The sequence below is a fragment of the Triplophysa rosa genome, linkage group LG16 (assembly GCF_024868665.1).
Source record: "Triplophysa rosa linkage group LG16, Trosa_1v2, whole genome shotgun sequence".
In the NCBI taxonomy this organism is placed as follows: Eukaryota; Metazoa; Chordata; class Actinopteri; order Cypriniformes; family Nemacheilidae; genus Triplophysa; species Triplophysa rosa.
This window is the reverse complement of record NC_079905.1, coordinates 630243-642617: the sequence shown is the minus strand read 5'-3', so window position 1 is coordinate 642617 and position 12375 is coordinate 630243. Positions and strand designations below refer to the sequence as shown.

General features: G+C 42.6%; 1 protein-coding gene across 1 annotated transcript in view; it reads right to left on the bottom strand.

Moving 5' to 3' along the window:
- Positions 1 to 102: 102 nt before the first annotated feature.
- fhod3a (formin homology 2 domain containing 3a) overlaps positions 103 to 12375 on the bottom strand; it is a 35846-nt gene continuing 23573 nt past the window's right edge. The window contains exons 14-27 of the mRNA XM_057354677.1: positions 11911 to 12030; positions 11429 to 11622; positions 10321 to 10620; positions 7924 to 8726; positions 6196 to 6354; positions 5903 to 6085; positions 4322 to 4441; positions 4077 to 4238; positions 3744 to 3934; positions 3384 to 3588; positions 2274 to 2297; positions 1794 to 2001; positions 1539 to 1697; positions 103 to 1455 (exon numbers count right to left, since the gene is read on the bottom strand). Of these exons, the coding sequence (XP_057210660.1) occupies positions 1376 to 1455; positions 1539 to 1697; positions 1794 to 2001; positions 2274 to 2297; positions 3384 to 3588; positions 3744 to 3934; positions 4077 to 4238; positions 4322 to 4441; positions 5903 to 6085; positions 6196 to 6354; positions 7924 to 8726; positions 10321 to 10620; positions 11429 to 11622; positions 11911 to 12030 (2908 nt within the window). The 3' untranslated portion in view covers positions 103 to 1375. The remainder of the gene's footprint in view (positions 1456 to 1538; positions 1698 to 1793; positions 2002 to 2273; positions 2298 to 3383; positions 3589 to 3743; positions 3935 to 4076; positions 4239 to 4321; positions 4442 to 5902; positions 6086 to 6195; positions 6355 to 7923; positions 8727 to 10320; positions 10621 to 11428; positions 11623 to 11910; positions 12031 to 12375) is intronic.

Genomic DNA, 12375 nt, shown 5'->3' with positions numbered 1-12375 from the left:
CTCTGCCGGACGAAACAGGAACTGCACACCGATCATATCAGATGGTCCCTCAGAAAAGTGAACTGATCGTCAAAACACACACAATGACAACATGACAGCTGCTTCACAAAGGATTTTATTGCAGAATGTGTGTGAATGAAAGAGAAAAGGGTCTGAGTTTGTGTCGAAGAACAGAAGCTGTGTGAATCGTACAAGATGTTTTCCTGTAAGGCGTCTTCTGAAAACAACGTGCAAATGAAACGAAGCAAACAATGTTTGTAAAGAAACTTTTAAGAACTAGTGTTGTGTTTTGTGCACATCTTCTAAACTCTGTGTTTGTATTTCTTAAATTAACGTGTAGAGAAAAACTATTAGACACAAATCTACAGCAATTACAAAAGAAAACTGTCACCACAAAAGGGCAGAAACATAATTTATACAGTGTCAAAAATATTGCATTTTGTACATTTTGAATAACTTTTGGAGAATGCATCTGATGGAGATTCCATATAAATCTGATTCCATATAAATATTTCATATAATAATAATAATGACGGTTTAAGGAACTTTTTGAAACAGCATCAAGTGAATTACAGCTGGTGTTTTAGAGGCAGAACTTGTGAAGAATAACAAGCAGAAACATAAGAACACATAATTGTGTGTGTGTGTTATAATCCAGAAGTGTTCTGTCATTCTGTATTTATACTGAACATGAACTTCAACCAGTATCTCTTCAAAAAAAACAAGAACTGTGTGTGATTTTCTTTTTCAATGTCAATCATATTTTCAGTATTCTAATTAAAGTCCAAAAACTGGCTGTTGTATAAAAGAAGAGAATCACGTACTTGAAAATGTTTTAAAAGAGTGTAAAACTGAAACTGTGTTTGTGTACGTCTGTGTGTTACAGGACAGCAAAGCAGCTCACAAATCTGTGGCATTTAAAATAATTATGTTATTGTTTATGTCTCTTTCCTATAAACTTGTACACTTCCTATGCACGTGTGAAAATAAATAAATCTGAGTGGGATCTCACAGTTTGATGATATAAACGAAGATAATCTGCAGTTTGTGACTCTGAGATGAATTTCAAATGGAAATAACTCAAATCAAAAGTAAGAAACCCTGAGTTAATGTTCAGTTTGGGTTAAAAATAATACATATTCTTGTTCATTTAGATTTTATTACAGTCTCCAATGTGTAAAACATTTGGTTTCTGAGAGCTGCTAGAAGGCTCGTGATTGGAATTGCTGGTTGTGACGTGATGGGTGTGGCATAGAATATCAAGCATATAATTCAGGAAGCTTTGTTTTGGAAATAAATCTGATTAATTGGAAGAATTTGCAGGTGTTTGTTCACTAGAAATCCTCCTGAGATTGTGTTGAAGGCATCAGTGTGATCACACCGACATCTCTGATGTGTCCAATCCCAGCGCTTGAGCTTCTTCTGGGGTCAGACCGCCCTTCAATGTCCTCCTCACTGACAGACAGACACTTGATTTACTCGCCATATCAAACATAAATATCCAATTACTGCAAATGTACGAGTATAAGTGAACATACGTGACTTTCGGTTTGCACGTGAGCGTCGTCGTTCGCGGGGTTGAGCTCTTTCTCGTGGACTCTGAGTGGCCGAGCGTACAATTCTCTCCATGATGTCATCGGCAGTGTCGTCTGTAACAGTCTGTGATTCTTCACTTGCGGCTGCCCAAGCGGTGTGGCCTGAACACAAGTCAAACATTTCAATACGTTCCAACAACATTTACTTTATAGTTTGATGATTCTCATGTTGACGGTGAATAGTTATGAGCTTCTCACCTCTGCTGGCTCGAGTGCGTGTACGGATTCGTAATCCTGGCAGAACCGAGGTGTCGCTGTCATTGGCCTGTAGACTGCTCTTCAGAACCGCCTTCATCTGTTCATGTTCTGCTGTATCTTTAGCATGACCCAAACCCTGCGGCTCCACCTCCTGCACCGCTGTGGATGAAACACTGCTGCCTCCACCTGACCGACCCGCCTGTACTACCTGTACACAAACACAACAACAACATGCTTACGGATACATTATGAAAACAAACAAACAGTTTCCGTGACGATAAATATACTGTTTTCTTGTTATTACACAGACAAACACACACATCCAGACATAATATCGGTGCATTTCCAAGTTAGCAAACTCTATAACTGAGACATCACACTGTGAACTGTGTAAGTTATTGTTCCTTCATCAAAGTGCAAATGTGAACAACTCATTAGTGATTAATATCAGACAAAACCCAAAACAACACACTCTCATACCTCACCGTCATCTTCATCATCAGTCTGTGGTGAGAAACAAGGAGAGAGTTAGCAAATTAAATAACCCCGCCCACACCACTGAACATCTGTAACTCAAGCCCCGCGCACACCACTGAACAATCGTAACTCTAACCCGCCCACACCACTGAACAAGCATAACTCTAGCCCCGCCCACACCACCGAACAATCATAACTCTAGCTTTGCCCACACCACTGAACCATCATAACTCTAGCCCCGCCCTCACCACTGAACAGTCATAACTCTATCCTCGCCCACACCACTGAACAATCATAACTCTAACCCCGCCCACATCACTGAACAATCATAACTCTAGCCCCGCCCTCACCACTGAACAGTCATAACTCTATCCTCGCCCACACCACTGAACAATCATAACTCTAACCCCGCCCACATCGCTGAACAGTCATAACTCTAGCCCCGCCCTCACCACTGAACAATCATAACTCTAGCCCCGCCCACACCACTGAACAATCATAACTCTAACCCCGCCCACATCACCGAACAGTCATGACTCTAGCCCCGCCCACACCACTGAACCATCATAACTCTAGCCCCGCCCACACCAGCGAACCATCATAACTCTAGCTTTGCCCACACCACTGAACCATCATAACTCTAGCCCCGCCCACACCACTGAACCATCATAACTCTAACCCCACCCACACCACTGAACAATCATAACTCTAGCTCCACCCACACCACCGAACAATCATAACTCTAGCCCCGCCCACATAATGAATAATCATAAGTCTAGCCTGTAGGCCCTGTAGCCCCGCCCACATCACTGACGTCTCTGGTGTATGTGACCTCACTGGCGTCGCTGAGCACACTCACATCCTATGATACAGCACACAGGTCAATTATTATTTCCCATAATTCTCTTCTCATCATAATCTGTTTTCAATGGATTTGATTTTAGCACATTAATGCAGTCAGAGCAAACATTATCCTTCCGTGTGTGTGAGCAAAGTGAAATCACATCTCATCTGAGACATGAAAGCATGACACCGTTAAAAACCACAAACCTGTGAGAGAAGAGTGTGTTTAAACACACAGGATCGGTGTCGGTGAGTTCTGTGGTCACTCGCCTGTGTGTTGATGTCTGTGATCATTTTGCCGCGTGTCTTGTTTCTCTCTCTGTGATTGGCTCGTTTCTGTTTGTGTTGAAGAACTCGTTCGCGTGTGGTCCTGTACTCCAGAGCAAACTCACTGATGATCCTGCTGAAGCGATTCACGCCGATGTCACGAACACTGTACGCCGGCTGACCCAGGAACAGCAGAAATGAGTGAAACCTGGACACAGACAGACTTTCAGCGCATATCTACACATCGGACTCTTCTAGAACATACTGCAGTTCATGAGAAAACGCTTTTCTTTTAACAAACCCACAGATTCAACTCTGGGGTTAAATGATGTTTTGTGAAGGACAAAGCCACGAACTCTTCACCTGTTCATGATTCGTCTGTGGACGGTTTTCAGGATGATGATCTTCTCAGCGCAGTCCTTCAGAAAGTCAGACATCTTCTGCTTCAGCGCGGGTTTCATCTCGTGCTTCGCGATCACTTTCAGATGATCCCACGATGCTTTGCAGCGCCATTCCATCTGACTCAAGTTCTCCTGCAGCTGATCGAAATCCACCTGAAGATGAAGTCAAAACTCACTGTCACGCGTGTGTAAAGTGTGTTCCGTCAAGAACCTTTGACAGCCGCATTCTCTGTGTTCACACAACATCTGCACGTGTGTATGTTTTATTGAGATGATATGCGAGTGCGTGTTGTACTTTGGCCGAGCGTGTCAGCGCTCCGATCTCGGAGTAAAGGTCACCGCTCTCTGGAAAGTTCTCCACCACGACACCGCAGACGTGGTGCAGGAGAGACTGTTTGTGTACGGTGTCCTTCACTTCTGGAACTTTCTCCAGATAGTTCAGGTCAAATCCTTTAGCCTGCGGAGAATACAAGCCTCTCGTCATTCTAACATCCTCTACATCCACACGTCTGTGCACGCACGTGCGCGGGAGAATCTCACGTTTGAGCCGTTCAGAAAGTTGCCGATAGCGAGCAGCGTGGACACAATGTATCGCAGCGTTTTATTCTTCTCCAGCTGATCCATGCCCTCCTTCAGGTCCTGTAGGGGCTCAGCAACTTCCTGCCAAACAGCAAACGTCACATGATTTATTCAACTCGCTACATAACAGATGACAGAAAATGATGACATCGCAAGATTATATATCATATTGGGTGATATCACAGAACTCCCAACATGAGCCGAGAGAAGAACAAATGTGTGTCTCATTACTGACAGAGTCTTGTGTTTGTGTCACGTGATGTTCGTCTGAGAGCCAGAGAACACAGAAAACTCTGACAGATCACTTTGACATGAAAGCGAAGTGCACTTGAAACATGTTGTGAACTGTTGGCTCACTCACTGGGAGACTTTCCTTTAATCCATAAATGTGACCCTGGACCACTGGAACAGTTTTAGTAATCGCCAAAAATACGTTTGTAAGGGTCAAAATGATCCATTTTTCTTTTATGCCGGAAATCATTAGGATATGAAGTAAAGATCACGTTCCGTGAAGATATTTTGTCAATTTCCTTCCGTAAATATATCAAAACTTTATTTTTGTGAGTAATATGCTACGCTAAGGACTTCATTTGGACGACTTTAAGGGCCATTTTCTCAACATCTTGTTTTTTTGCACCCTCAGATTGCAGCGTTTTAAACCCTTACATATCATCCTGTCCTAACAAACCACACATCAATGAAAAGCTATGCATTCAGCTTTCACATGATGTCAAAATCTCAATTTCGAAAAAAATGAAGACTGGTTCACAAATATAAATGACTTGTGTTTAACAACGTACATGCACGTTAACATACTTCATTACACGGCTCGTTGGAATGCTTGATTCTGATTGGCCAGTCGCGACATTTCAGGTTCCTTATTCCCAAATAGCAACCGCTCATAACACACGGTCACCCGGATGCAGCAAATCATTTTGACAGGTTTTTTTGACAAATTGAATGTAAATTTATCTTTTGATAACATATATGACATTATATTCACAAATGATTAAACCAAATGACCTGTTCGTGACGTTTGAACGTCGTTTCTTACCTTAAAACCGAAAGTAAACGTCTTTTCCTCGTGGAAGGTCTGCATTCGGTAAAAATGAGCTAATCAAATATTTAAAATTCACATTTCATCTCCAGTTTTTTTCTCATGTGGCAAGTAGGCGTGTAATAAGCGGGATAATGTCCAAGCAGCTGGCGGTTATTGTGAAATAAAACATTATTTCTGCCATAACAACCGGCTGCCTGGACATTATCACATTTCCTTTCCGCATGTTTTGGTATTACTGCAAATTGTTCTGGTGTATTGTAATTTTAGGTTCCCGGTCCTGATAACAATATTTAAAATAATAATATACTTCAATTGAATAATTGACAGTTTCTGACAATCCAACATAGCATTTCTTTCAGCTAGGTTTCATCAGTCTACACTGCATAGAGAAAAACATGCAATAATACCATATAGTTTCACATGATTCACTTTTTAACTATGATGTATGTAAAGAACTGTTTTATGGGATGTTTCTCTCACACCTTCTCAGTGGCCTCGTAGTCGAGTTTAAAGGCCCAGAGGTGCAGACGGGCCGAGAGTTCACTGATGGACGACAGCGTGAGGAGAAACTGCTCAGCGCTGCCCAGAGGAACATCAGGATTCATCACCTGAGCCTCCTGAATCTTCTGTTTCTCCTCCTCTGTGGGAATCATCGTCAGGATTTTCTACAGCACACACACAGAGAGAGATCAAAACTCATCCTCTTGACTTGAGTCATGATCTCAAACAGCACTTGATGATAGACGTCACATGTCATATGGTGATGTTCACTCACATCGATTCCCTCTTTGTTAAGAGCGTACTCATCAAAGTTGAGTATGGCGGTTTTGATGGTGCGGGGGGGCGGGAGGACCGTCAGGCCGATGTTAATGGAGTTACTGCGTTTAGAATCCAGGACGATGATCTCCTGTCGCTTTCCATCCGCTGCGGTTTTCTGTTTGAAATCAACACAAATATTATTTTAACTTCAAATGATACACGCACAAGCCGTGTCAGATCATGTGACCTGAGTGAGTGTATATTTCAATATATCTCAAACTACGTCATATGCTGTCAATCGCAGATGCAGAGAAGTTAATTCATGCATTCATGACATCAAGACTAGATTACTGTAATGCGCTGTTAGGTGGTTGCCCTGCAGGCTTATTACAAAAACTCCAATTGGTCCAAAACGCGTTCTTACACGTACAAAAAAGTATGAACATATTAGCCCGGTTCTGTGAACCTTGCACTGGTTACCTATAAAGCATCGCGTTAACTTTAAAATCTTGCTTATTACCTATAAAGCCTTACATGGTTTAGCTCCTCAGTACTTGAATGAACTCCTTTTGTATTACAGTCCTTCACGTGCATTACGCTCTCAGGCGTCCTGTCAGTTGGTAATACCTAGAATTTCAAAATCAAGTGCAGGTGGTAGATCCTTTTCCTATCTAGCGCCTAAACTTTGGAATAGTCTTCCCTGCACTGTCCGGGAGGCAGACACACTCTGTCAGTTTAAATCTAGACTAAAGACGCATCTTTTTAATCTTGCATACACTACTCTTCCATAATATAAATCTTCAGAGGGTTTAGGCTGCATTAGTTAGATCAACCGGAACCAAAAACACAACTGATGTACTTGTTGCATCAAAGAGTACAGAACAGTACTCTACTCTCAGCCAGTCTTGTCTCATTGTTCCAAGGTTACCACAGCGAGCAGGATGCAGTTCATGGCCTGACCTGATGGTAGAGCGGAGAATGGGAAGTGGGGACCTGACAAGAGCTGAGATGATAGAGCTGGATAAAGAAGGACGCGGTCTCTTGACATGTCTTCACCACAAAATTTCAAATGCTATTAGATTATTAATGATAATCTTAAACTATAATTTATTTTATTATTAAGTTTATTTATTTTATTTAGCCTTGTTGTGCAAGTTCTCTGGAGCTTGTGCAGAGGCAGCAGCTTTTGCCAGAGGGGAACTGGAATCCCCTGGTTGGGCCTGGGTTCTCCTGAGGTTTTTTTTCTCGATTAGAGTTTTGGGTTCCTCGCCACCGTTTGCATACTGTTTTTGCACTATCTGCCTGACCGGGGGGGCTGCTTTAGAATCTTAAAGTTTTACTTAATTAATATTGCATATAGGAATTTATAGTCTGTTATATTTGACCTGTGCTTCTCTCTCCTTTATCTTAAATGTGTGCTCTCACTGAGCGTGTGTGTGTGTGCGTACTTGTCTGTGTACGTACGTGTGTGTGTGTGTGTGTCTCTGTGTCTGTGTGTGTTGGTGTGTGTGCGTGTTGTGTGTGTGGAGTGTTTTGTGTGTGGGTGTGTCTGTCTTCTGTGTTTTCAACCTTTTCTTGTTTTTACAGGTACAACTTTGATTGTTTTGCTTGTAGTCAATGTGTCTCATGTACAGCTGCTTTGTAACAATGAAAATTGTAAAAGCGCTATATAAATAAAGTTGAGTTGAGTTGAGTTGAGTGTGTGTTCACACGCGAGGTTAGAGACATTGACATCCCACGTCACCTTGGTTACGGGCATCTCTTTGGATTTGCTCTCGAAGAGCGTCTCAAGTTTAGAAGTGTCGAGTTGAACAGGTTCAAGTCTGGACCACAGCGACTCGTGACTTCTTCTGTGGGTCCAGTCAGCGGGCCGGACTTCAGTCCAGAACAGTCTGATGGTTTTCTTCTTCTTCTGGAACAGAGGAGGCTGAAGAGGAGGCGGGGCCGAGGTGGAGAAGCTGGGAGGAGGAGGAGGAACCCGAATGTTAAACATGGGAGGGGGCGGAGGGCAACCGAACATCGGAGGAGGAGGTGGTAGTTTGAAGGGGAAGGGAGGAGGAGGAGGTAGATCTCCAGACGTCAAACTTCCAGTCTCCAGGACGTCTTGATCCTCCTCGTCTCCCAGATCTGTGAAGTCGATGTCACCGATGCGGAGTTCCCGCGGGGTCGCCATCAGCTGATCCCAGATGCAGTCGGACTCTTTCTTTGGAGGTGGAGGGGGCAGCTGTTTCTCGGGGGCTTCCTTTAGCTCCACCGGTGGAGATGTCAGACCCTTCACCAGGTCTCCAAAGCGCTCGGCGAACGCTCGCACGTTACTCTGATTCTCCGCTTTCTTCTCTCCTTGACTCTTGTCCTCCGGTGTTTCCAGCGCTGAGACGCACGAATCTTCCGTCTGATCTTTCTCTCCTGAATCTTCATCATCCTCGTCTTCCTCCGACGGCTGTTTGTTCTGTGAGTACAGCATGTCCAACATGAAGAGTTTACTGTTGAGGATCTTGTTTCGTTCTTCATTCACATTCCCGTCATTGACGCTGTGAGACCACTGACCTGCAGACAGACAAGGGAGTGTCAGTCACAGAGGGATGCAATGATATATTGTCAAACCATATCATGACACAAAACAAATGATGATATTTTTACATTATGACGTCTGTTTACTTCTATTGGTTGAGCTGCTATCATGTGACCTGTGATGTCATGTTTTGTTTTCTGCTTTAAGATGATTTATTCTAAAAGTCTTCCTAATTCCTTTCTTAATTTTAATGTTATGTTCAGCGACAGACCTATTCAATTTGTATAAATGTACACATAGAAGGTTAAATTAAACCATAATTATTGTCAATTCTATTACAAGTTGTACGTACAACAAAAATGTGATTGAAAATAGTTAAGGTTTTGGAAATAAATCTGTGACGGATAATTACCAATGATCTAAGAACATCAACAAACACTGACATTTTAATTTATGAATTTTCCCGTATGGTGTAGTCCAGTGGTTCTCAACAGGAGGGCCGGGGCCCACAAGGAGGTCTCAAGATGACCAATATTTTAAAATGAGACAAAATTACCATTGAAATACGTTTAAAAAAGAAATATATATACATAGCTGCAAGCAGCAATTATGGGGTCAAGCCCAGCCACGGCCAAGAGGGAAATATTTTGGACATGTCAGATGATTCGATTTTGAAAACCAAGTTTAAAAAAACAGGGAAAAGCAGTTCTGTCATGACAACTCTCGGAGGGTTTGGCATGGTAGTGTACATGACATATAAATGTATTTGGTCTTGGCGGAATAGATCTGCTACGCTGCTGCGGCGGCGCAAGTACGGAGACTTGCTCCGTAGACTAAGCATGCTGCTGTGTGCATATAAGGAATGCTGCTGCTGCACATACAACATATGAATAAACCCCGTAGCGCACATGATCACCTTGTAGCAGATCTATACAGGTGGAGCTGGGGAAGGAGGAGGGGGGTTTCTGAAACGCGCTGCACTGCTACAACAATCACTAGCCAATATTTAAACGTAGAGCAGCAAGCTCATTGGCTGCTGATACGGAGGGAACCAATCAGCTTCACCGTGTAGTAGTTATTATGTCAGATTGGTTTAGACTTTAGGACTGCGCCATCTAGAGTTTCATGCCAGAACTTACTCTGTCATTTACAACACAAGAAAATTGCATATAACTTTTGACCGCTAGGTGGCGCTGTCACAAAATTTGTATGAGGCACACAAGATGTGCCAGTGATGATGCATACCACAAAAGTGTTGTGAAGACACAGCCACATGACCCTTTGGCGAGCTCGCCATAGAATTCGTTGACGCTGTATACAAGAACCATTCAATCAATCAAAAATCTTTGAATGACTTTTTGTCAAAAACAAGATATTTCTTATAGATATTATAATATATAATAGCCATTTTTCAAAGTTAATAAACATTTTTTTCAGTTATTATTAAGCTCTAACAAATTTTATTGGGTAGAAATGTTGAGGTTTTGTGAGCGAGAGGGGTCTTTGGATATAGTTGAATAGCTGAACCCCTGTGTATGAAGTTGTGAGGATACATGGATTAAAAATGTAGTGAAAACATAGACACGAGGGTTTTGTAAGGACATGAGTGTGTACAGATTTTGGTCTCACCGGTGTCAGCGTTGACTCCGTCTTCTCTTTCTAGTGTACTACTGGCTGAAGAGATGCTGGAGGCGGAGCAGTTGTCTTTCTCGTTCACTTCTTCGTTCTGACGTTCTTTATCGCTCAAGATTCCGCTGTCTTCCGCCTCTCCATCCAGAGCTTCCCGTTCAGACCCCTCCTCTTCCTCCTCCACCTGTTCCTCAGCTCCGCCCACTTCCTGATCAGCACTTATTTCCTCCCTTTCCTCTTCCTCTTCGGGGTCTTCTGTGGGCTCCGTCTCTTTCTCCTCAGGTTCTAGATCATTGGCGTCTGTGGAGAAGACAGAACAAATGTTAGTGTTATTTAAAATGACATCACTTCCTGTATATTCTTAAGTCACAGGTGTGGCAGAGCAAAACACTGATTCAAAACACAAACATGAACCTCTTTATGTGTGAAAATGTAAAGGATCATGTGACTTCTGCATCATTCTGCAATTATAATTTCCTGCAGATGATGAACACACATCTGCTCAACCAATCAGAGCACAGTTATGAGCTGACGGATATGAATAGGAAACACACCTGTTTGTGTGTGTGTGTGTGAGGTGACAGAGAGGTTACGCTATGAATGCTCATGACTGTGTCCATTTAAAAGAGTTCAACAAAGAGGCACAGACTCCAGAACAGTTGTTTATTGACTGCTGAAGAAATATTATATATTCACTCTCATTATTAAACACTATGTGCAGTTCTATTTATTTATATCTGAATGACAAGTTTTTATTTGACAAAGTACTTCCCCAAAAGTCACTACAATGTTTCATACATCTATAATGTATATCATCAGTTTTATAAACAATCCTTTATAAGAAACGTCTGACACTGAGCACATGTTTACATCATTCTACAGGTTGCACATGTGCAGAATTCATAAGAAATCCAGGTGCTGTGAAACACATCAACAACTACCCAGAGACTTCTAACGCAAAAGAACATCTAAAAAAACAAAATGTGTCTCAGTTTATCTCAAATTCAACACGTTTTTCATTTTCATTTAAACTCCTGATGTCTGTGTGGTTTGTGTTTATTCTCACTCAATGACATAAATGAACGTGTGTTTGGTTTAGCTGATTTACCTGGTTCAGAGGGCGGGTATGAGGTAACGGGTGCGTCCTGATCATCCTGTGATGTCTCAGAGGAGGGTGTGGCACTGCGGGGTGATTGACAGCCGTCAGAGGGACTCAGAGTGAGATTGATGCCAGAGTGAGGTCCTGAACGCACACGCTCTCTCTCAAACTCCTCGTCAGCGAGCCGCTCCGCAGTCTTAAACCTGAGAGAGAGAGAGAGAGAGAGAGAATGTTTGTCGAACGAGAAGAGAAAATGTGTTTGGATTTGAGGAGAAGTGCTTAAAAAAAACTGAAGGAAAAACAACCTTTCTAAACCTGTTCAAGATGTGACATCAATCACACACACACACACACACGCACACGCACAAACTTGCACACACACTTATACACATGCACACGCACGCGCGCACACATACACAAACTTACATACACACACACACAGACAGACTCTGAAGAGTAATTCTATTGTGTATTTAGTGAATAGTACTGACCTCTCCTCTCGAGCGTGTCTGGCCTCCTCCATGTTCAACACATAGTCCCGACTGCACACACACACAGACAGGTGAATATTGTAAATAACTGACACTGTGTGTATGTTACAGTAGTGTGTGTGTGTGTGTGTGTGTGTTCATGTTTGTATATCCCGGTGGGGACCTAAACCTGAATACACACCAACACATGGGGACTCGTGTCACCGTGGGGACCAAAAGCTTATAAATTGTACAGAACGATATTTTTTACAAATCTAAAAATGCAGAAAGTGTTCTATGATCTTTAGGGTTAGGGATAGGGTTAGGGATAGGGGATAGAATATACAGTTTGTACAGTATAAAAACATTACGCCTATGGACTGTCCCCACGGGGATAGTCAACCAAAGCGTGTGTGTGTGTGTGTGTGTGTGTGTGTGTGTGTGTGTGTGTGTGTGTGTGTGTGTGTGTGTGTGTGTGTGTGTGTG